Source organism: Pleurodeles waltl, chromosome 12, assembly GCF_031143425.1.
Source record: "Pleurodeles waltl isolate 20211129_DDA chromosome 12, aPleWal1.hap1.20221129, whole genome shotgun sequence".
NCBI classification, from domain to species: Eukaryota; Metazoa; Chordata; class Amphibia; order Caudata; family Salamandridae; genus Pleurodeles; species Pleurodeles waltl.
The window spans coordinates 115,294,794-115,320,186 of record NC_090451.1 but is presented as its reverse complement, the minus strand read 5'-3'; the positions used below and the strand labels follow the sequence as shown (position 1 = coordinate 115,320,186).

Here is a 25,393-nt window from a genome sequence, read left to right as displayed (position 1 = left end):
CTAGAGAAACTTACCAAACCTGTGCATTTTTGAAAACTAGACACCCAGGGGAATCCAAGATGGGGTGACTTGTGGGGCTCTGACCAGGTTCTGTTACCCAGAATGCTTTGCAAAACTCAAATTTTGGCTAAAGAAACGCATTTTCCTCACATTTTGGTGACAGAAAGTTCTGGAATCTGAGAGGAACCACAAATTTCCTTCCTCCCAGCGTTCCCCCAAGTCTCCCGATAAAAATGATACCTCACTTGTGTGGGTAGGACTAGCGGCCGCGACAGGAGACGCCCCAAAACACAACGTGGACACATCCCATTTTTTTAAAGAAAACAGAGCTGTTTTTTGCAAAGTGCCTACCTGTAGATTTTGGCCTCTAGCTCAGCCGGCACCTAGGGAAACCTATCAAACCTGTGCATTTGTGAATACTAGAGATCCAGGGGAATCCAAGATGGGGTGACTTGTGGGGCTCTGACCAGGTTCTGTTACCCAGAATCCTTTGCAAACCTCAATTTTTGGCTAAAAAAACGCATTTTCCTCACATTTCGGTGACAGAAAGTTCTGGAATCTGAGAGGAGCCATAAATTTCCTTCCACCCAGCGCTCCCCCAAGTCTCCCGATAAAAATGGTACCTCACTTGTGTGGGTAGGCATAGCGCCCGCGACAGAATATACCCCAAAACACAACGTGGACACATCAGAGAAAACAGAGCTGTTTTTTGCAAAGTGCCTACCTGTAGATTTTGGCCTCTAGCTCAGCCGGCACCTGGAGAAACTCACCAAACCTGTGCATTTTTTAAAACTAGAGACCCAGGGGAATCCAAGATGGGGCGGACTTGTGGGGCTCTGACCAGGTTCTGTTACCCAGAATCCTTTGCAAAACTCAAATTTTGGCTAAAAAACACATTTTCCTCACATTTCGGTGACAGAAAGTTCTGGAATCTGAGAGGAGCCACAAATTTCCTTCCACCCAGCGTTCCCCCAAGTCTCCCGATAAAAATGATACCTCACTTGTGTGGGTAGGCCTAGCGGCCGCGACAGGATACACCCCAAAACACAATGTGGACACATCCCATTTTTTAAAAGAAAACAGAGCTCTTTCTTGCAAAGTGCCTACCTGTAGATTTTGGCCTCTAGCTCAGCCGGCACCTTTATTTTTATTGCTGGGCATCAGGGGGCTCAAACTGAGCTGGTTGGAGGCACCATAACACACGCGCCGGTATCTCACAAGCCGATCGATTCCAAGTAGGGAAAAAGATCGGCTCGTTTATACGCACACGCGCGCGTGTGCAGGCTAAAACAAAATAGAAAGGAGACTGCGTGGAGAACACAGTTCCGCTCCACTCGTCAAACGGGCATAAAATATTGCCATAAAGCCACAATACAAAGTGCAAAAGCGCTTCAAAACATACACAAGAAGCGCGTTGAATCACAACGCTTAAGAAATCTATGTAAAATGTAATGTAGATTTTCCTAGTTCATGACGGAAAGTCTTAATTTTATTAAAGACACGGAGGCGAGTATTATGCGTTCTCTTCTTGCTTTATTAAAACAGCAGTCAAGACAAAAAAGACTACAAATCCCATGTGGCTAACACAGACAGCCAATGGGAATGAAAACGTAGTATAAAACATGTTGACCAATAGCAGTATTCCCCATGCTATTGTGACGTCACTTGACTGCAAGCAGCCCTCTTTTCTTGCAAATAAAGTCAATTGCTGAATAAAAGTGGAAACAGCGTACAAAGAATAAACAATGCCATTAGGAAAGCAAACACATCAGAATAAAAGTCAAAAATTCTACAAATGAAGGCATATTCGGTGAAATCAGAACAGGATCCTGAAATTGTAATGAGCGAAGGATTCACACGATGTGAGGAAATCCTATTAGGATGCTGATGGATTGGCCGGACTTGGCGCTGGAAGAAAGGGAGGGAGAAACAGCATTTATTACCAGTGGTGGGATAATACTCGCCTCCGTGTCTTTAATAAAATTAAGACTTTCTGTCATGAACTAGGAAAATCTACATTTTATGACAAGACCGGAGGCTCCTATTATGCGAGTTTAAAGCATATTAACTACATTAAGTGAAACATCATCAACAGGTTTGCAATAAAAGACTCTAAAGGTATTGTCATTAGACCAGTCTGCAGATTTTAGAATATCCTCTAAACGGGAACCCGCCCAGAAAGCTTTGGAAGCCATTGCCCCTCTGGTAGAATGAGCTCCAAATCTGGAAATATCGATACCAGCTAAGGACATAATCCATTTCACCCAATGAGCTAAAGTGGTAGATGAAACCGGGTGGTAAGGTTTCCTAAAAGAAATAAGTAGTTGGGAGGAGGATGTTCTCAAATCTGCAGTCTTTTGTTCATAAACTTTAAGACATTGGCCTACACATAATTTTGGTTGCTGTGGGAAATAAGGATAAAAAACTGAGTTTAAGTTGGTTTTGGTACGTCGAACAACCGAAAATAATACCCCCGAAGGGGTAAACTGACGGTTGGAGACGTCAAGTGCTTTTACATCTGATAAACGTTTAATAGAGATTAGACATAATAACATTGTTAACTTAGCTGATATCATTTTAAGAGATAACAACGTGTTATCCGGCAATGAAATTAAAAACTTCAGAACAACGTTAACATCCCATAATTGATTGTATTTTGGAAGAGGAGGTTTGGAAAATTTTACTCCCTTTAATAATCTGCACACCAGTGGATGCTCGCCTATGGGTTTACCGTTGACCTGGATGTGATTAGAAGAAATAGCCGACCTATAAAGGTTAATGGTACGAAAAGCCTTGCCTTTACTGGCTTCTGCGGCTAGGAAGTTAACTACAAAAATCACATCTGCTGAAAAGGAATCAAGTTGCCTTCCCAAACACCAGCCGTCCCATAAAGACCAGGCTGCTATGTAGGCTTTCTTGGTACCCGGGGCCCATGAATTTGAGATGTATTGAGAAGCTTCTGACGAAATGACAGGGCTAGATTGGGGATTCCTGAGATCTTTCAGGCGGACAGAGTGAGGATATTGTCTACAATGAGGGGATGGGGACGCTGAAAAGGGTCCAACAGTAAGTCTGGGAAGGATGGGATTAACAAGGGAAAGTCCACTGAGAGTTCCAGTAGAGTAGGAAACCATACTTGGGATTGCCAGAACGGGACGATGAGAATAAGGGATGCATTCTGACGTCTGGCATGAGCTAAGACCCTGTTGATCATGATAAAGGGGGGAAAGGCGTAATTGAGGGAGAGAGACCAATTTTGAGAGAAAACATCTGATGCCAAGGCTAATGGATCTGGACGCCAACTGTAAAATTGGGGAAGTTGAGTGTTCAGTCGGGATGCGAACAGATCTATGGAAAACGGACCCCATAAGGAATGAATCTTGTCGAAAACTGAAGGATGAATTCTCCAATCGCTGGAGTCTCAGAGGTGGCGAGAATGCCAGTCTGCGATTGAATTGAGAGCTCCTGGAAGGTACTCTGCATGAAGCGAAAGATGGTTTAAAAGGCAAAATTCCCAAAAACTCTTGGCTAGATCCGCCAGAGGTTTTGATTTTGTGCCTCCAAGATGATTTATATACCTGACTGCAGAGATGTCCATCCTGAGGAGTATTGCGCAATTAACTTTGTGCTTTGCTAGGCTTCTGATTGCAAAGGAGCCGGCAAGCATCTCTAAACAATTGATATGCAATTTGGACTCCTCGGAAGACCATGTACCTCCAGTCGATATGGGACCAAATCGGGCCCCCCAGCCCAGACGACTTGCATCGGATTCTAAGACAAGATCTGGGGTTGATGGAAATATACTTTTTCCGTTCCAAGCGTCCAAATGGTCTATCCACCATTGAAGCTCTGTTCGGGACTCTACGTCTAAGGGAATGAGGTCGGAATAAGATAGACCTTTTCTTAAGTGTTGAATCTTCAGTCTTTGAAGGGAGCGGTAATGAAGGGGACCTGGAAAAATAGCCTGAATAGAAGAGGACAGCAGGCCTACTATTCGAGCTAAGGTTCTGAGAGAGATGAGAGAGCTGTGAAGAATTTGCAGGATCTCTGACTTTATGGATCTTATTTTTGACGTGGGAAGAAGGAGAGTAGCTGAAATGGAATTGATTTGAAATCCTAAGAAGTCTATGGTTTGGGATGGAGTTAGTAGGGACTTCTCTCTGTTTATTATAAAGCCTAGATTCTCTAGAAGAGAGGAGGCTGTTTGTAAGTGAAGTAGAAGAATTTGATGAGATTGGCTTAGAATTAGAATATCGTCTAGATAAATCAGAAGCCTTATGCCCTGGGATCTTAGGAAAGCTACCACGTGCTTCAATAGCTTGGTGAAACACCAAGGGGCAGATGATAGACCGAAAGGCAGAGAGGTAAGTGATAGGTTTGGTCGAACCAATGGAACTGAAGGAATTTCCTGGAGTCTGGATGTATCGGGGTGACTAAATAGGCATCCTGGAGATCCAGTCTGACCATCCAGTCGTTTTGAAGAAGTATGTCCCTGAGGTGAAGAATTGTTTCCATTTTGAAATGTCTGTACACCACAAATCGGTTGAAGTGTTTTAAGTTGATGACTGGACGCATCTTTTTATTTTTCTTTTGAACTAGAAAGATTGGGCTGGTAAACCCTCAAGGAGGTGGTTGGGTGACTGAAATTGCTTGCTTTAGTAAAAGGGAATCTACCTCCAGAGATATTAACTGGGTTCTTTCTGTGGAGAATTGGGGAGAAGGAGTGTAAAATGTTTGAACTGGGGTGGAATACAGTTCTATTGTGTAACCTTGCACAGTATTTAAAACCCATACATCCGCTGTAATTGTTAACCAATTTGAAAGAAAATGACAGATGCGACCCCCGGTTGGAAAAGAACCAAGCTGAGGGCTTACCTGTAGGGTTGGAGGCTTTGGAGTGTCTAAAGGATCTGGAACGATAGCCTCTGCCGCGCTGGGGATAGAACTGCGGTCTAAATTCATGTTGGTAGGAACCGTAGTATCCTCTGGAGCCTTGGTTGACGGAACCTCGGCCGGTAAAGCGGCCCCTGCCTCTACCGGCCCTGGCAAAAACCCGTTGGTTGAACATTTTCCGCATAGACTGTTGTGCTTTGTCTAATGTAAATGTGGCAACGTACTTGCTGAGATTTTTGATGAAAGAATCACCGAAAAGCAGTCCTTCAGTATGAATGTGGGGTTGGACCGTTGCCAAATTAATCAATGTAGGGTCCAGTTTGATCAGGAGGCCTTTGCGTCTCTCATGTATGAGAGAGGAGTTACCATTCCCCAGAAGGCAGAAACAACGTTGGACCCATAAGGATAACACTTCTGGATCTAGAAAGTTGCCATCCAGCCTGGCTGATTCAATCATGTCAAAGATTCTTGTAAGTGGACCTATGACGTCCAATAGTTTGTCCTGACAGGACGACCATGCCTTATCTACTCCCTTACGAGGGTCTTTGCCCTGTTTAGTGAAAAACGTTAACATCTGTTCATCAATGGAGGGAGTGGAAGTAGCTTTGTGTGGAAGGACGGGGCGTGGACATTCGGACTTGAGCTTGGCTCTGGTCTGCTTATCTAGGGGAGAAAATAATTTCTGAGCCACGTAACGACCGACATGGTCAGCAGGGAGCCATTCGGTGGAATTGGGGCGAAGTATGTTGGAGGGGTCAAACATGGGAAAACCTTCTGCGTCAAACAAAGGGGGAGAAACAGAAGGACCTTTGGGTTTCTTAGGAGGAGGAGAAAAGGAATCAGTGTCGTCTTTGTCAGAGACATAGAAATCTGAATCCGCATCTGGGATGTCATCATCCGAATTAGGGGTAGAGGTATAGGGAGTGGGAAGGGGAATGTGACCTTGTTTGGCTTTACGTTTCAAAGAGGGTTTGGAAACCATGTTATTATACTCCTTGGCAGGAGCCTTGTGAGGAATCACGTCCTCTGTCATATGTGAGGTAAACTCACTCTCCGTTTGTGCCGGAACCATAGGGTTGGCAGGCTGGTGCTGACTGCATTCCCCCGCAGACTGGGCCGAAGATTTGGATAAAAGGTTAGAAAAATTTGACTCCAAATTCTTAGATAATTTCTGCATAGATGACGCCATAGCCTGTTGAACAGAACTTTTGATAAAATTACGTAATTCGTTGCTTATGTCCTCAATTTCACTGGGAACACCCTGTTCCATAGCTGAGGAGTTGGTTTCCATGTTAAAGTTAAATTAATAACAAAAGGAAAAAAAAATTCTGGTGAAAATATGGCTTTTTAAATTACAGGAATTCAATTCTAACAGAATTTCCTATGTGAGCTGGGCAGCCAGGGGTTAACTAAAGAGAGGACCGAATGAAAACAAGGAAGCACCCTCCTACAGGAGGGCGGGGCCAAGGGAATTGGTGCCGTGAGAACCAGGAAGGCAGCCGATAAAGGCACAAGGGCGTTGAGGTGAGGAAGCGTTTAGGAGAGCGCTTCGTAGGGTTTCCTCTGCTCGCGTCAGGCAACCGAGTGACGGTTGGTCCTGTACGCGAGGGAAATCCTCGAAGGAGCGGTGCGCGCGGCGCACGTTGCGCATGCAAAAATATTTCGAATTCCTGCCTCGGAAGCACCCGCAATGTGCTGCAGAGGACAGGAAAAACGAAAGCACGAGCGCGAACAAGCGCTTATGAAATATAATGCGGCAACATGCCGACAACAGTAAATAGCAATATGTTTATATGAATAAAACGTAACAAATATAAAAGAAAGATATAACGATAGAAAAGCGTGACTTATCTTGACTGCAGCAGCAAGAAAAGAGGGCTGCTTGCAGTCAAGTGACGTCACAATAGCATGGGGAATACTGCTATTGGTCAACATGTTTTATACTACGTTTTCAATCCCATTGGCTGTCTGTGTTAGCCACATGGGATTTGTAGTCTTTTTTGTCTTGACTGCTGTTTTAATAAAGCAAGAAAAGAACGCATAATAGGAGCCTCCGGTCTTGTCATAAAATCAAAGTTATAAAAACACATAAAACGTTGGAGAGAACAATATAGTGTACTTATCTGCTGCGAAGCAGCAAAGAAAGAGGAAGTGACATCAAAGGTCAAAGGACTTATGGACAGAGGACATGCTTGGTGATTGGACCATGTGATGGGATGTTAGGCATCATGGGATGTGTAGTTTTTTCTGTTACTTGTATTTGATTGGCTGCTGTTTAAGTCAGTAAAGAAAAAGAAAGCATAATCGGAGCCTCCGGTCCTGATATAGAATTATGAGCGATCTGCACCCTAGTTATTTATGGCGACTTCTAACAGACATCTGGAGTAGGCAAAGTTATCCTCCTCTACAAAGAAACCCTTCTCTTCTGATGAAAAAAACACGACCTTGCTCACCCTTCACCCTCCTGCCATTCATCAAAACAGATTACTAATTAACAGCTATACCAGAAAGGACCTAAACAACTTCTAAGGCAAACCCTCGCTCTTCTTTTCCCACTTCGTAATCTTGGTTCCCCCCCTCCCATCACAGGAATCTCAGCAGAACACTCCTGCCCTCTGGTGGAAAGAACCTCACATCCATCTTGTACAAATATTTAGACAAAGGGCGTCCAACATGGAATCCACAGGCTTGTACACACTGGCTCATTCAGACACACGTACTGCATACTACCACACCCACATACTCAGTGCTTGGGATCTCAGTGTTAGAATTCTCAGCTTACTGTGAGCAGGGGAGCTTTCAGAGAAATCCGAAAATAGGCTTGCATTCACGCAACAAGGTAAAAAGACCTGGTCACTATAATCATTTAGAAAACATGGTATGCTGCTACCACCATGCTACACACTTGCAACCCATGATAGGGACTGCATTGTTGTAAGGCCCCTTTGGCACCCGAATTGGACACCCCTGTCTTAGCTTTCACAGCTTATGCTTTTGTGTACTTTTATACACAATTTTATTAATATTTTATGGAGTCTGCTTTTAGCATTTCCTTTCACATATTTTAGCAGGTGCCCCTTCTAGGAAGGCAGAGTTCATGTTGCATGTTTTATCAGCCTTGAACTACATATAGACCCTAATTTTGACCCTGGCACTCTTTTGACCTCCAGGGTTAATGTGGCGGTATCACCGCCAACCGGCTGGCGGTGCATACCGCCACATTATGAGTGTTAAGGGTTGGCCGCAGCCAACCCGCCACATCACCACTCATACCGCCATGGCAGTATGAACCACCAGGCCGGATATGTGCATCTCTGAGCCGGTGGTCCACACATGACCGCCAGCGGCATTATGAGACGGCCTACCGCCATGATTTTCGCGGCGGTACCACCACCACGAAAACCATGGCTGTAGGGAAACGGGTGACAGGGAATTCCTTCCTTGTCACCGCTAGAAGGCTCCCCCATCCCCCCAGCAATCACCTAACCCCACCACCCCTGCCCCCTAGAATCACAGCACACCCCCAGTATCACAGCACCCACCCAAATCCCCGGCCCCCTAGAATCACAGCAGCCCCCCAAACCCCCAACCCCTCCCCCAATCATGCACACACGCACCACACATACACCTATGCACCACCACTTCCATACACGCATTCACTCACACTCATTCATACATGCATTCACTCACACATACTCACACTCATACACACTGACATACAGACACGTGCTCACTGTAACATACATACACGCATTCACTCACATGCATACAACCACGCATACACCACAACACTCAGAGACACATACACAGACGCATACACACATTCATAGACACATGCAGACATCACACACACTCACACACAACACCCCCCACCCGCCCACCCCCAATCCTCTATCCCCTCCCCTGACAGATGCCCGACTTACCTTGTCTGGCATGGAGGTTGTCCAGCAGGGAACAGGAGGGGGCGCTGCTACCGCCAGCAGTGCCCTGCCAGCAGGACACCGCCAGGCCGTCTGAATGGTCAAAATCCCACCTGCGGCGTCCTCCTGGCAGGGGTGCAGGTGGTATCACCACCCAGGCGCCTCATCTGCCAGCATGGCTACTGCCGAATTTCCACCCTAAATGTGGCGGGAATCCGGCAATAACCATATTATGACGGGTGGAAGACCGCCAACGCTGGAGGTCTTCTGGCACCCATGTCTTTGGCGGTCTCAGTTTGAGACTGCCAAAGTCATAATGAGGGCCATAATCTGTTCTACTTGTCCAAGGCTGGGTCACACAGGATATGATATGCTAACTTGTATTTGTCAGCCCAGGAGTCAGCTTCTATCTCTGAGTCACAGCATTAGATAAGAGCTGCTGTCCAAATGAGAAATGTGTGATTATATAAACTACACTTAAGCCCAAAGGAGGTAGAGGGCATTCTGGTCATGCCAATTCCTGGGAAGCTTTCCTTTTGCAGAGCTGACTGCTATAACCTGAGAGTTGGTGCACCAGTGTGGTTCTAGTCTAAAACAAGCAACTTAAGTAACAGATATGCCAGGCACAAGTGTTTACTTTAATTATTAGGACATCTTATTACCGCTCTCACTTTGATGGGTACTTAGTTTATTATGTTGACTCGTGGCAGCTGAGTCCGCATTTGCACTGCAATAGGTCTCACATTTTCTTGAGTTAGATCTATTGGCATTGTAAATTCAGAACTGGACTTTTCTTGCTACATAAATTGGTCAACCCTGTCTCATAATTTCGTCTTTTCCTGCCATGTTTTGGTGGACACCAAAGGCTACTGACTTCAGAAATCACAAGCCCTTGAGGAGAGATGAGGAGATGACTGCACTACCTCGCTTTGTGTAAATGTCTGATCAGAAATTGGAAAATTAGGCTGGAAAATTATTTTCTTTTTACTTTAACAGAATGAAGCATTCTTGCCTCACATTTCAATGAACAGAGCAGCCTGAAAAGATGTATGGCACCAATAAAGGAGATAAACAATGCCCTGAGTGCAATGTTGTGAGTGCTGGCAGGGAGGAGCCCTAGAGAGAGAGAGACTCAAGATGCGATGTTATGCCAGCCTAAGCAAGTTTCACATCATTACGTCTAGGTTTAGCTACATTCTACCAGAGGGCATATTGTGGCTTTCGTGAACAGTGAGCTAAACGACTGGGTGTTTCTTTGTAAACTAGGCTCATTTTAGGATCCAGCGGTAAACGAGGCCTACACTGGAGCAAAGCCAAAACAAATGTCAGCAACATGGGAGGAGATGAGAGGAACGGAATGCTGCTACAAAACTCAAGCAGCTACCTGCTTAAAACACCCACAGTGAAAGGGAAGCACGAAAGAAATAACAAAAATAGTCCGTCACAGCAACAGATAAAGAAACCACAGTGGAATAATACAGTAGTTGGTCACTGTTCTGAAACAGAAAACGGATGGAGAAAGAGACAGATCTGACCACTAGCAAGCATGAATTTTTAAAGGACGCTGAAACCAACAAATGAACACACTTTAAGCCATGAGAAGTATACTGAAAGTATACATGAGGTCGAACACTTGAGCTCGACTTAAAAATCAATTATCTGAGTGGCCATCCCGGGGTGGGGTGTGTCGCCTGCTAACCTGAGATTTTCAATGCACACCTGCAGTCATGGCTCTAACAACCAAAGTACTTAACATATGGCACAAACAGCCAATTTAATAAACATATGGCACAAGTGTTTACTTAGTAATTACGACAGCTTTTTATACCGGCTCTGCCTTTCACTCTGACAGGCACTTAGTTGATGAGATGTCGACTTGTGTCAGCTGAGCCCAGCGGCCTGCGCCGCGGTCTGGTGGGCTGGGGTCAGGTCCCGCAGTATGTGCAGTGATACTGGTAGCGCCCCCGCGGTGCCACGCTGAGACCAACCTGAAGCTGTCCAGCACTGCAAGTCACCAGAAGACTTCAAGAGTCAGCCACTGGTGGGGTTGCCATTGCCTGCCCTGGCTGGGGTAGGTCCTGGATCGTCAATCCTCATCCTCATTGCCCCTGCTGCGGTGCGAGCAGCGAGGTCATTGGAGGAGCTGTGGTGCGCATTTCTAACTTGTCCAAAAGCCCAGCCAAAACTTTATGAAATGCCTCCTGCTTGCACCACAGGGGGCAGCCGGTGAGTTATGGACCCGTGACTCATCCACCACCTTAGCCTAGTAAACTGTGCCTATCTAGTGATTACTCACTACAGTCTTAGTATTTAGGCCATAACATGCATGTGTGTCAGGCCTGGGGGTGAGTTTAGTCAGTTATAATACAACTTTGATACATTGTAGCTGATCTTGAGCTGCCCCCCTTTAGCATGCCAAGAGCAGTGTGCACCACACTCTGCCACTGCAGCTCATGATGGTGCTTGTAGGAAAGTACCATCTTGCCTGGCATGTTACCCCCATTTTTCACTGTATATATGTTGTTTTAGTTGTATGTGTCACTGGGACCCTGGTAACCCAGGGCCCCAGTGCTCATAAGTGTGCCTGAATGTGTTACCTGTGTAGTGACTAACTGTCTCACTGAGGCTCTGCTAATCAGAACCTCAGTGGTTATGCTCTCTCATTTCTTTCCAAATTGTCACTAACAGGCTAGTGACCATTTTTACCAATTTACATTGGCTTACTGGAACACCCTTATAATTCCCTAGTATATGGTACTAAGGTACCCAGGGTATTGGGGTTCCAGGAGATCCCTATGGGCTGCAGCATTTCTTTTGCCACCCATAGGGAGCTCTGACAATTCTTACACAGGCCTGCCACTGCAGCCTGAGTGAAATAACGTCCACGTTATTTCACAGCCATTTTACACTGCACTTAAGTAACTTATAAGTCACCTATATGTCTAACCTTTACCTGGTAAAGGTTAGGTGCAAAGTTACTTAGTGTGAGGGCACCCTGGCACTAGCCAAGGTGCCCCCACATTGTTCAGAGCCAATTCCCTGGACTTTGTGAGTGCAGGGACACCATTACACGCGTGCACTACATATAGGTCACTACCTATATGTAGCTTCACAATGGTAACTCCGAATATGGCCATGTAACATGTCTATGATCATGGAATTGCCCCCTCTATGCCATCCTGGCATAGTTGGCACAATCCCATGATCCCAGTGGTCTGTAGCACAGACCCTGGTACTGCCAAACTGCCCTTCCTGGGGTTTCACTGCAGCTGCTGCTGCTGCCAACCCCTCAGACAGGCAGCTGCCCTCCTGGGGTCCAGCCAGGCCTGGCCCAGGATGGCAGAACAAAGAACTTCCTCTGAGAGAGGGTGTGACACCCTCTCCCTTTGGAAAATGGTGTGAAGGCAGGGGAGGAGTAGCCTCCCCCAGCCTCTGGAAATGCTTTGTTGGGCACAGAGGTGCCCAATTCTGCATAAGCCAGTCTACACCGGTTCAGGGACCCCTTAGCCCCTGCTCTGGCGCAAAACTGGACAAAGGAAAGGGGAGTGACCACTCCCCTGACCTGCACCTCCCCTGGGAGGTGTCCAGAGCTCCTCCAGTGTGCTCCAGACCTCTGCCATCTTGGAAACAGAGGTGCTGCTGGCACACTGGACTGCTCTGAGTGGCCAGTGCCACCAGGTGACGTCAGAGACTCCTTGTGATAGGCTCCTTCAGGTGTTAGTAGCCTTTCCTCTCTCCTAGGTAGCCAAACCCTCTTTTCTGGCTATTTAGGGTCTCTGTCTCTGGGGAAACTTTAGATAACGAATGCATGAGCTCAGCCGAGTTCCTCTGCATCTCCCTCTTCACCTTCTGATAAGGAAACGACCGCTGACCGCGCTGGAAGCCTGCAAACCTGCAACATAGTAGCAAAGACGACTACTGCAACTCTGTAACGCTGATCCTGCCGCCTTCTCGACTGTTTTCCTGCTTGTGCATGCTGTGGGGGTAGCCTGCCTCCTCTCTGCACCAGAAGCTCCGAAGAAATCTCCCGTGGGTCGACGGAATCTTCCCCCTGCAACCGCAGGCACCAAAAAGCTGCATTACCGGTCCCTTGGGTCTCCTCTCAGCACGACGAGCGAGGTCCCTCGAATCCAGCGACTCTGTCCAAGTGACCCCCACAGTCCAGTGACTCTTCAGCCCAAGTTTGGTGGAGGTAAGTCCTTGTCTCACCTCGCTGGGCTGCATTGCTGGGAACCGCGACTTTGCAGCTACTCCGGCCCCTGTGCACTTCCGGCGGAAATCCTTCATGCACAGCCAAGCCTGGGTCCACGGCACTCTAACCTGCATTGCACGACTTTCTAAGTTGGTCTCCGGCGACGTGGGACTCCTTTGTGCAACTTCGGTGAGCACCGTTTCACGCATCCTCGTAGTGCCTGTTTCTGGCACTTCTCCGGGTGCTACCTGCTTCCGTGAGGGCTCTTTGTCTTGCTCGACGTCCCCTCTCTCTACAGGTCCAATATGCGACCTCCTGGTCCCTCCTGGGCCCCAGCAGCGTCCAAAAACGCCAAACGCACGATTTGCGTGTAGCAAGGCTTGTTGGCATCCTTCCGGCGGGAAAACACTTCTGCACGACTTTCCAAGGCGAGACGGATCCGTCCACCAAAGGGGAAGTCTCTAGCCCTTTTCGTTCCTGCAGAAACCTCAGCTTCTTCTGTCCAGTCGAAGCTTCTTTGCACCCGCAGCTGGCATTTCCTGGGCATCTGCCCATCTCCGACTTGCTTGTGACTTTTGGACTTGGTCCCCTTGTTCCACAGGTACCCTAGATTGGAAATCCACAGTTGTTGCATTGCTGGTTTGTGTCTTTCCTGCATTATTCCTCTAACACGACTCTTTTGTCCTTAGGGGAACTTTAGTGCACTTTGCACTCACTTTTCAGGGTCTTGGGGAGGGTTATTTTTCTAACTCTCACTATTTTCTAATAGTCCCAACGACCCTCTACCAGGTCACATAGGTTTGGGGTCCATTCATGGTTCGCATTCCACTTTTGGAGTATATGGTTTGTGTTGCCCCTATCCCTATGTTTCCCCATTGCATCCTATTGTAACTATACATTGTTTGCACTGTTTTCTAAGACTATACTGCATATTTTTGCTATTGTGTATATATATCTTGTGTATATTTCCTATCCTCTCACTGAGGGTACACTCTAAGATACTTTGGCATATTGTCATAAAAATAAAGTACCTTTATTTTTAGTATAACTGTGTATTGTGTTTTCTTATGATATTGTGCATATGACACTAAGTGGTACTGTAGTAGCTTCACACGTCTCCTAGTTCAGCCTAAGCTGCTCTGCTAAGCTACCATTATCTATCAGCCTAAGCTGCTAGACACCCTATACACTAATAAGGGATAACTGGGCCTGGTGCAAGGTGCAAGTACCCCTTGGTACTCACTACAAGCCAGTCCAGCAGCCCCTCTTAATGACCTCACATCCAAGAAAATGCCTAAAAAGGTATTATGGACAGCAAGCTGTCAGAAAGCTTTTGAGGAGCTGAAGCAGGCCATGTGCTCTGCACCTGTCCTGAAAAGCCCTTGTTACTCTAAAAAATTCTATGTCCAAACTGATGCATCTGAATTAGGAGTAGGGGCAGTCCTATCACAACTTAATTCTGAGGGCCAGGATCAACCTGTTGCTTTTATTAGTAGGAGGTTGACCCCTAGAGAAAAGCGTTGGTCTGCCATTGAGAGGGAGGCCTTTGCTGTGGTCTGGGCTCTGAAGAAGTTGAGGCCATACCTGTTTGGCACTCACTTCATTGTTCAGACAGACCACAAACCTCTACTTTGGCTAAAACAAATGAAAGGTGAAAATCCAAAATTGTTGAGGTGGTCTATATCCCTACAGGGAATGGGCTATACAGTGGAACATAGACCTGGGAGTAGCCACTCCAATGCAGATGGACTCTCCAGATATTTCCACTTAGACAATGAAGACTCATCAGGTCATGGCTAGTCTTATTGTCCTTCGTTTGGGGGGGGGTTGTGTAGGAAAGTACCATCTTGCCTGGCATGTTACCCCCATTTTTCACTGTATATATGTTGTTTTAGTTGTATGTGTCACTGGGACCCTGGTAACCCAGGGCCCCAGTGCTCATAAGTGTGCCTGAATGTGTTACCTGTGTAGTGACTAACTGTCTCACTGAGGCTCTGCTAATCAGAACCTCAGTGGTTATGCTCTCTCATTTCTTTCCAAATTGTCACTAACAGGCTAGTGACCATTTTTACCAATTTACATTGGCTTACTGGAACACCCTTATAATTCCCTAGTATATGGTACTAAGGTACCCAGGGTATTGGGGTTCCAGGAGATCCCTATGGGCTGCAGCATTTCTTTTGCCACCCATAGGGAGCTCTGACAATTCTTACACAGGCCTGCCACTGCAGCCTGAGTGAAATAACGTCCACGTTATTTCACAGCCATTTTACACTGCACTTAAGTAACTTATAAGTCACCTATATGTCTAACCTTTACCTGGTAAAGGTTAGGTGCAAAGTTACTTAGTGTGAGGGCACCCTGGCACTAGCCAAGGTGCCCCCACATTGTTCAGAGCCAATTCCCTGGACTTTGTGAGTGCGGGGACACCATTACACGCGTGCACTACATATAGGTCACTACCTATATGTAGCTTCACAATGGTAACTCCGAATATGGCCATGTAACATGTCTATGATCATGGAATTGCCCCCTCTATGCCATCCTGGCATAGTTGGCACAATCCCATGATCCCAGTGGTCTGTAGCACAGACCCTGGTACTGCCAAACTGCCCTTCCTGGGGTTTCACTGCAGCTGCTGCTGCTGCCAACCCCTCAGACAGGCAGCTGCCCTCCTGGGGTCCAGCCAGGCCTGGCCCAGGATGGCAGAACAAAGAACTTCCTCTGAGAGAGGGTGTGACACCCTCTCCCTTTGGAAAATGGTGTGAAGGCAGGGGAGGAGTAGCCTCCCCCAGCCTCTGGAAATGCTTTGTTGGGCACAAATGTGCCCAATTCTGCATAAGCCAGTCTACACCGGTTCAGGGACCCCTTAGCCCCTGCTCTGGCGCGAAACTGGACAAAGGAAAGGGGAGTGACCACTCCCCTGACCTGCACCTCCCCTGGGAGGTGTCCAGAGCTCCTCCAGTGTGCTCCAGACCTCTGCCATCTTGGAAACAGAGGTGCTGCTGGCACACTGGACTGCTCTGAGTGGCCAGTGCCACCAGGTGACGTCAGAGACTCCTTGTGATAGGCTCCTTCAGGTGTTAGTAGCCTTTCCTCTCTCCTAGGTAGCCAAACCCTCTTTTCTGGCTATTTAGGGTCTCTGTCTCTGGGGAAACTTTAGATAACGAATGCATGAGCTCAGCCGAGTTCCTCTGCATCTCTCTCTTCACCTTCTGATAAGGAAACGACCGCTGACCGCGCTGGAAGCCTGCAAACCTGCAACATAGTAGCAAAGACGACTACTGCAACTCTGTAACGCTGATCCTGCCGCCTTCTCGACTGTTTTCCTGCTTGAGCATGCTGTGGGGGTAGCCTGCCTCCTCTCTGCACCAGAAGCTCCGAAGAAATCTCCCGTGGGTCGACGGAATCTTCCCCCTGCAACCGCAGGCACCAAAAAGCTGCATTACCGGTCCCTTGGGTCTCCTCTCAGCACGACGAGCGAGGTCCCTCGAATCCAGCGACTCTGTCCAAGTGACCCGCACAGTCCAGTGACTCTTCAGCCCAAGTTTGGTGGAGGTAAGTCCTTGCCTCACCTCGCTGGGCTGCATTGCTGGGAACCGCGACTTTGCAGCTACTCCGGCCCCTGTGCACTTCCGGCGGAAATCCTTCGTGCACAGCCAAGCCTGTGTCCACGGCACTCTAACCTGCATTGCACGACTTTCTAAGTTGGTCTCCGGCGACGTGGGACTCCTTTGTGCAACTTCGGCGAGCACCGTTTCACGCATCCTCGTAGTGCCTGTTTCTGGCACTTCTCCGGGTGCTACCTGCTTCAGTGAGGGCTCTTTGTCTTGCTCGACGTCCCCTCTCTCCACAGGTCCAATTTGCGACCTCCTGGTCCCTCCTGGGCCCCAGCAGCGTCCAAAAACGCCAAACGCACGATTTGCGTGTAGCAAGGCTTGTTGGCGTCCTTCCGGCGGGAAAACACTTCTGCACGACTCTCCAAGGCGAGAGGGATCCGTCCACCAAAGGGGAAGTCTCTAGCCCTTTTTGTTCCTGCAGAAACCTCAGCTTCTTCTGTCCAGTCGAAGCTTCTTTGCACCCGCAGCTGGCATTTCCTGGGCATCTGCCCATCTCCGACTTGCTTGTGACTTTTGGACTTGGTCCCCTTGTTCCACAGGTACCCTAGATTGGAAATCCACAGTTGTTGCATTGCTGGTTTGTGTCTTTCCTGCATTATTCCTCTAACACGACTCTTTTGTCCTTAGGGGAACTTTAGTGCACTTTGCACTCACTTTTCAGGGTCTTGGGGAGGGTTATTTTTCTAACTCTCACTATTTTCTAATAGTCCCAGCGACCCTCTACCAGGTCACATAGGTTTGGGGTCCATTCGTGGTTCGCATTCCACTTTTGGAGTATATGGTTTGTGTTGCCCCTATCCCTATGTTTCCCCATTGCATCCTATTGTAACTATACATTGTTTGCACTGTTTTCTAAGACTATACTGCATATTTTTGCTATTGTGTATATATATCTTGTGTATATTTCCTATCCTCTCACTGAGGGTACACTCTAAGATACTTTGGCATATTGTCATAAAAATAAAGTACCTTTATTTTTAGTATAACTGTGTATTGTGTTTTCTTATGATATTGTGCATATGACACTAAGTGGTACTGTAGTAGCTTCACACGTCTCCTAGTTCAGCCTAAGCTGCTCTGCTAAGCTACCATTATCTATCAGCCTAAGCTGCTAGACACCCTATACACTAATAAGGGATAACTGGGCCTGGTGCAAGGTGCAAGTACCCCTTGGTACTCACTACAAGCCAGTCCAGCCTCCTACAGTGCTGCACTATTTCGCTCCACTTAACAGCTGAGGAGGTGCTATGGTGGGTCATTTTACATTTCAGTACAGTCATGCGGATCACCATCCGGAAATGCGCTAGACTTACGCCTGGTGCATGGTACTTGGCAGAGATGGTGTAACATGCCAGCCACTCCCTTGGATTCCCAATCATCGCCAGCGCGGTTATAGCTGCTGGAATTATGCACTTGACACCCGCCCAATTGTGCCCTTGAAATTTGAGGGAGGCGACAGAGATTAAAGGAGGAACAACGACTGGGCTAAAGGTGCACTATGAACACTGTCCATTTATCCTTGTCCAGAGGGAGGTAAGCGCTGCAGTATCACACACCAATAAAATAAGTGGACCCTCCTCTCATTTACCTTTGCCCTAGTTACTCTCGGTTTTATGTAATGTTGTGGCTGCTGCTGATGGGTTTTTTTCACGGACTCAGCTCTCGTACTTGGGCTCTTACACAGAAGCTGGAATGGCGGCTTACATTATAAAGGGCAGGTATGCAATCAGTTTATCTTTTGTATTTAGTAGTCCAATGCAGTAGCCGCATAACTCAAGGGGAAGGGTGGGGGGAACGAGGTCAAAATAATAATTAAAGCACTTACCTTGCCGCCGTCCCAGCTGCCTCCTGCTCCCTCACGCTTCTCTTCTTCTGGTGTCCCAGCATTCACTGCTGGGACATCAGCACAGGCTCCCCAGCAATCCTGGCGCTGCTTTCATGCAAAAGCTAGCTTGAAAGCAGCACCAGGATTAGTCTGAGCGTCTCGGACTTCCGCTCACACACAGCCCTGGGGTCTGTGCAGTTTTTGTGCAGTTTCTCCAGCCCTACTATTCAACACAGCCGGGCGGGTGTGTTTTTCCGGCCAAACAGACATGCACTCTTCCCTCCACACCCCTCCCACCTTCTGTGGCCCAGCCCCACCCTTCCCTGTACTGCTGGCTATGCCAGAAGCAGAAAAGTCAAACGATAGTAAACTATCATTCTATTTTTCTGCTGGTAGCTCAACCAGTGGGGTGATGCTCCTTCCCCATAGAGAAGGAGACGCCCCTATGACTGTAACAAAATCTCAGACATATCATTGGCACTTGCATATCTCTATCAGAGTGCTTCACATAACCCAATTTATGTGGTCGCGTGGCCGAGCGGTCTAAGGCGCTGGATTAAGGCTCCAGTCTCCTCGGAGGCGTGGGTTCGAATCCCACCTCTGCCAAGGTTTTACTTATTTCACATCTTCCGTGAAATGTTTCCCATTATCTACGTTTTCTAGACTATTCCGTTTCTGGAAATATTGCCCTACTGTGCTTTCAATTCCTGAAGAAGACCATTGATTACAAACAATAATGGATTTCCTTGCTCAATTAGCCGATATTGAGACTCGTGGCCATGGGACGCGCTGTAAAACAATTAGGTCGGCTTAGTAAACCTTTGTCCATTTTGCGTGAAGATATTTGAACGAGGGGCATTTTCAAAAGGAACCGTTTGCCAAGTTCTGTCCTGTTTGCATAGAAAAATATTAGAAAAAAATAATTTGCATAAAAGAATACACGAGTTCGATTGTCACAAAACCAACTTCCTGTGATTTCCGGTTTCCAATAAAGATCAAAAGAACGACTTTTGGTGATAAAAAGAATCAGTTTGCTCCAGGTGAGGCTCGAACTCACAACCTCGGCATTGCTCATTGCAAGTACTGCTGTATAAGTACCGCGCGCTAACCGATTGCGCCACTGGAGCTGACGTGTTAATTCGCTACCTACCCTCTAAATCTCGTACAGTGTACAGCCACGAGGAAGGGGTTCTGTAACTCTGAGATAGAGTGACCCGACTTTTTGATGAATCACCTTCCCTTGTAGGTAGAGAAATTGACAATTGTGGCAACAACGCACACTTTATGTGAATCTGGAACGTCTAATGAGTCTGCAGGAAGAGTTAAAACGAACGTAAGTGTAGGCTAAAGCCCAATGCACGCAAATGGGTATATCAGCAGGTCTGTGTTTTTTTGGTTGCTAGTGACTATGAAGTCAAACAAATACTCTGTCGCCAAACATTCCCAAGTTAAGCACTGGGGATGGCTCACAGATGTGAACTTTCATCATGAGGCTCTGCAATAGGACAGCTGTAGCCTTTCACGTGCAGTTCTGAAAGGAGCGAGCTATTGACAGCCTTAGGCCCTGCCTTCGTCTGTCTTCGCTTTAAGCTGAAGATGAGCTCCCTGAGAGCCAAGACTTAAATATAACTGCAAGCGCTTCAAGATTTTGCTTCATCTTGATATCTGGTTGCAGCAGGGAGGCGGAGGGTAGAAGGAAGGAATTAGATTTTCTTTTGGTACTTCTTTTGCTTTACAGATTACTTTTGCTATTGTTCCTCTGCATATTTTAATGCCGAATATGCTTTACAAAACTATTGTTGAAATTAAGACTCGTCATTGTTTACGCCTGTTCCCAAGTAATAATAACATTGCGACGCTCTGAGATCAGTACTGGATAAACAGAGCCCAGAGGAGTCTCACTTCGTGGCACAAATAAAACAAAGAAGAAGCTTGTGAACGTTAAAACACAACTTAACTCTCAGATACAAATTTTGAGAAATAGTGCTGCTGCAGTGTTCACGTAGCAGAAACATAAGATGTTAATGGGGCATATATGGGATCTTCGATGCTTTGTAAAGCTTTTTGTGCGGTGGGATGCATACTAATATGTTCCTATACAATACAAAACACTAATTCGTGCTGCACGCTGAAAAGCGCTTGTACGCCTCGTCGGAGGTAGTAAGTGCTATAGGAAAACAATTACAATATTTTTATACCCACAAAACCACTCACAAATAACGCTGTGTGTGTTTGCGGCAGTTGCTTTTATTATTTGCGCTTTTTCATTTATGTACCTCTGGTTGGGCCTAACACGTGCAGGTGAGCGTGGCACACCCTTATCTAAAAGATGTCTTCATATCTTCAAAATGCCAAACATGTGCCTGGCTAGGGAGCCCTCCCCTTCTTTTACCCCCTGCCAGCTCACTGTTGTTTCTAAGGAATCTCTCAAGGGTGGGTAAGTGTTGATGTGAGAGAGCATGGGGTCAGAGGTCACTCTATTCGGATTCACCTCAAGTTTTTCATGAGTCGCTCTGGAGTCCTTAGCAGGTTAGCAGAGGTTACATTGTCGGAAACCTTCACAAGTCCCGGAAAGAAACACTGACAACGCATCAAACAGGATGTTGTGATGCAGGGTAAACTGCACTTGTGCACCTGTCTGCCTCAGAAAGTGTTTCTGCAAACTCACATGTGTTTTTTCATGGAAGAAATTCGACCCAGGCACATGATAAGCCTGGTTCATGCTAATCCTGGTTCCCATTAAAAGTGATCCACTACACTGAATCCCAGAAAATGTGTGTTGTAGTGGATGTGAAATCCATAGTCAGTCAAACTCTTGAAAACTAAATTCATGCCTATGATCACTTTTTTCTTGTATGGTATCTCAACCATTATTTAGTAAGTATAAGAAAAATGCAAGACTGTCTATTCAGTGTGGTCTTTGCTTAGGCCAGGATCTTGGTGACCACTTTTCTTGTCTTTAAATGGAACACCCCGATCTTGAAGTGGAAGAGCTAGTGTAGAACTGCACACTGGAGGAATTATCACCCAAGAGGAAGTGGCGGTAGAATACGCAAGCGTAAATATTGCCAGTGAAAAATATTGTGTTCTACGGACCTCCTAACAACATATCAACCCACTGGAGTTAATAAAAGACAATCTGCACCAAATGTGCCAATATTTTTTTGTAGCAGCAAGGATGGAAGTGGTGATCAGTCTTCTTCTGGATCTCGCAGTACACTGGGAGGCAAACAACTTAGTTTCAAATTTACAATTTTGCGAAGCTAATTTGGCCACACAAAAAGGACCAGGAATCAATAACTGATTTTACAAATTAGTTATCAATCCACTGTAAGGATTACAGTCACAGCAATACAGAAACTACGAAATATGAGTTGATACTCTCTGAGAGAATGCAGACTGCTCCTACTCAAAAGAAACAAAATTAAGGACATCTTGCTAAATTTAGGCTAAAAAGAATAAGGTCTCAAGAGTCTGGAGGCAGAGCAAGGCAGGTGTCAGTATTGCAAAGATTTCAGTAGAAGTCTTTAGAAATAAAGAAACCAGTGTTAGCATATAACAGTGCACTGTAAGGGCAAAAATGCAAAAGGGCTCCTCTCCAAGTCTAAAGGATTCTGCCATATTTAAAACAAGGTGAAAGCTAACTTAAGATGGAAAGTTCCAGGCACAACCATATTTCTAGTCATATCATTCAGAAGCTCCAATTATTTCTTGTTTTCACAGAGCAACTTGCAACATGGAGCAAGTCTCCCATCCCAGGGAACTCTAACGACCAAGTTACCCTTGAGTCTCTTCACACCAGATATAATATGAATTGGAGGTTTCTTCATGTCCATTAAATCATCCACTCTTTGCCAAGATTTCCTTCTCAGGCATGGCTTTCACTGATACACAATACTTGTTCTCTAGCTAATGAATAATGAATGCACACCTGCAAAGAAAGAAACATGCAGAACACAGCAAAATTACACTTCATGTTAAAATGGAAGGCATACTTAGGCTAACTTAGTGAATAATGGTTAATTGCACTTTTAATACTCAATTATAAATGTAATAATCATTATATCAAAATAAATGCAAAACATGAATAAGAGTCATGATTACATGTACAATGTGTTTCAATAGATACAATTCATCAGGAGATGTGTGAATGAGAACTACAGACCATCATGGTAAAGTCAAACATTAAAACACACATGTAAGATGTATATATGAAATTCTAATATCTACAGTGAACGCATCTCCAATAATACATTTGATGCTTCACTATACATTAATAATGTTAATTCACACAGAATATATGATGTTGATTACAACTCTAGTTACATTTGTAGCTTATAGGGGTAACGTCAAAATTACACTTCTTCAGAACATATCACCCCACTGGATTTAAAAAGAGAAAATATACACTCAATGGGGCAATATTGTTGTAAATGATATTAGGCCCAATATATGTCAGGCAACCTTTTTGTCATCTCGGTTCGGAGATACGGCCACTGCAGAAGCATTATGAGTCTGTAATTGGGCGATCTTGTAGGTTAAAAATGCCAAATGTCCAGTTGGATAAATGAGAGCAAGCTCCATGCTCCTTTCTGTGAACTTATGCTCTTGTTAATTGAATGTAACAGTACTTTTGAGGCCCAGGGCTTCCTTGGAAACTGTTCTGTTTTTTAAGTCAAGAGAAGCCACTTTCCTGAACTTTTGCGCTGTCTCCTGTTCCAACCTATGAGTCAATAACAATTCCTGGGCTCGTGGACTTTGTCCATTTTCGAGATTGTGTATTGCCCCTCTACCTATTCCTCAGCATGTGAGCTGCTTTCACTTTTCAGCTTGCCAAGCACCCATACTGCTGACTATAAGGTGTCAATTACACCTTCCTTGCCCTGGTTCAGAACAGCTATTGTCAAACGTTGAATAAAAACCTCCTAAATATTGTGATAGTGCCACCATTAACTATTATATGGACATTGCCAATATCATTTGCCAAATGCTTGCTTCATGTCTGATATCTTTAGTCACAATCCACAGTGAGTGGCCCTTCTGAACGACCAAATCTACCAAAGGCATTGCCGTGCACAAACTGGATTTTGTATGCACCTAGGTCTCTTCCTCATTTTTTCACGTTTTTATGCTCTTCCGTGAAACCTTGTGTAAACATCCATCTAAGCTATGTGGATGTTTTTATTCAAGAACTGTTTATGGCAGAAATGTGTAAATCTCTCTCTCTCTCTCTCTCTCTCTTAGAGAGAGAGAGAGTTAATCTGCCCTTCTGTTTTATCATCTTCCTTCCTTTCTATTGCTAAAAATGTCCCACCTTTTACTTCGTGGAATATTGCAGAGCTGTAATTTCTTTACTTAAAGCCCATACCTGAAGACAGTCTTTGACATAGTAGGGAAGAAAGAGTTAATTAGGTCTGGCATGACAATGCAAAAGTAGAGAGTGTCCAATGTTACCAATTCATTAAAATATACATATAGCAAGCTTTAGTCGGTGTTGGCTTTTTAATGTATCATTCAGCCTCCTGTGGAGCATTACAAAGCACGATGGACTGTTTTCCATCTCAAAGGTACACTGCATCATAAAAGAGTAAATTATGTAACTTATACGTGAATTGTTTACAGACAGCAAACGATTATAATTTTTTTCACTGCAGCAGGTTTTAAAAAAAAGATTTTAGTTGCAACTCAAAATGGAAGCTATTCTTACTGCTTACCCTTTACTTGCTTTTTTTTACGTTTTATTTAAAAAAATCTGGAGAATTAACTGTATCCTTCATTTTACTGTTTTTAAAGGACTGACCCAATCGATGTAAAATGAGTGTTGTGGAAGGCTGGGAAGCGACCTGTCCAGAAGAGGCAGCAGAAAAAGTCGTTGTGCTTCTCGCATGGGACTGGTACATTTTCTGAATTCTGCTTGGTAAAAAATGAAAGTGTCTTTCCACTGTGAGATTCAAAACATAAATACTTGAAATTAAAAGAAACGACGACGAAGGTGGGATTCGAACCCACGCGTGCAGAGCACAATGGATTAGCAGTCCATCGCCTTAACCACTCGGCCACCTCGTCCTCTTAATTCAAGCTTTTGTATGCAGATTCTGGCAGTGACCAATGAAATGAAATTGCGCCTTGGGAAACAGTACATCAGGGTCTAATAAACCTCTCCTCGCACCTGTTGCAACAGGAAGATGGCACAGCTAATGCCACTTCACGCAGTCTCAGGTATCGCGTGGCTCCGTTTAGATAGCTCGTGGCGTCACCAAACCCCGCTCTAGGATTGGGATGTTGATGTCAAGCTTTGATTGACAGCCGTAGAACATCGGCCGCTTATCCCACGGCCTGCATGTCCGGCCTTTGAACGACTGCATGCTCCTGCCCAAAAGACCGCACCAATAAAACGTGCGGCCTCCATGATTGATGGCATCTTACATGCTAACAAGTTCGGAGGGCGTGAGCGAGTACACGCCTTCTTGGTTGGGGGGAGGGGAAGTGCACTTGGATCCAAGGGTGTCACCTCGAACAGATGAGGTGGGTCGCCTTGTCAGTGCAGTGATGTCACTTACTTTGTCAATGAGAAGCTATCTTTAAAAAACAAGTGTTTGAAGAATTCACAAATTGGGGTTGCAGGCAACAGAGAGGTTGGTTATGAGGGACAGAGAACAAAACCGCCACCTTGTGCCCTATTTGTATTTAACCTATTCCAACAAGTAATTTAGCAACAAGGAAAATGTGATAGGACTGGCTTTCTGAACTGGATAGAAATAGACTGCATTTTAACATAGCTTAAAGGGTGATAGCATAGAGACCTCTGCGGAACGTGAAAGGTTACGGGTGTGAAACTGCCGCCCCAGCAAGGCCTCCAGAGTTCATTTGCTGAGGCTCTGTAAATGCCCAGGGGTCATGACGATAGGGCAATGTCCTGCAGAACCAACAGGCATGGGAGCCT

At 45.8% G+C, this 25,393-nt stretch overlaps 1 protein-coding gene and 3 non-coding genes across 4 annotated transcripts in view; 1 reads left to right on the top strand and 3 right to left on the bottom strand.

The window, feature by feature from the left end:
* Positions 1 to 23,034, bottom strand: part of LOC138267084 (neurofilament medium polypeptide-like) — a 113,447-nt gene extending 90,413 nt beyond the window's left edge. Inside the window, exons 1-2 of the mRNA XM_069215932.1 lie at positions 22,915 to 23,034; positions 18,451 to 18,558 (exon numbers count right to left, since the gene is read on the bottom strand). Coding sequence (XP_069072033.1) covers positions 18,451 to 18,558; positions 22,915 to 23,034 — 228 coding nt within the window. The remainder of the gene's footprint in view (positions 1 to 18,450; positions 18,559 to 22,914) is intronic.
* Positions 18,975 to 19,056, top strand: TRNAL-AAG (transfer RNA leucine (anticodon AAG)). Its single transcript has one exon. It is a non-coding gene; the product is annotated as a tRNA-Leu (tRNA).
* TRNAI-UAU (transfer RNA isoleucine (anticodon UAU)) lies at positions 19,483 to 19,577 on the bottom strand. Its single transcript has 2 exons — positions 19,540 to 19,577; positions 19,483 to 19,518 (listed from the first exon to the last, which is right to left on the bottom strand). It is a non-coding gene; the product is annotated as a tRNA-Ile (tRNA).
* A 1,400-nt stretch (positions 23,035 to 24,434) lies between the features above and the next one.
* Positions 24,435 to 24,516, bottom strand: TRNAS-GCU (transfer RNA serine (anticodon GCU)). The gene has a single exon. It is a non-coding gene; the product is annotated as a tRNA-Ser (tRNA).
* Positions 24,517 to 25,393: the final 877 nt, after the last annotated feature.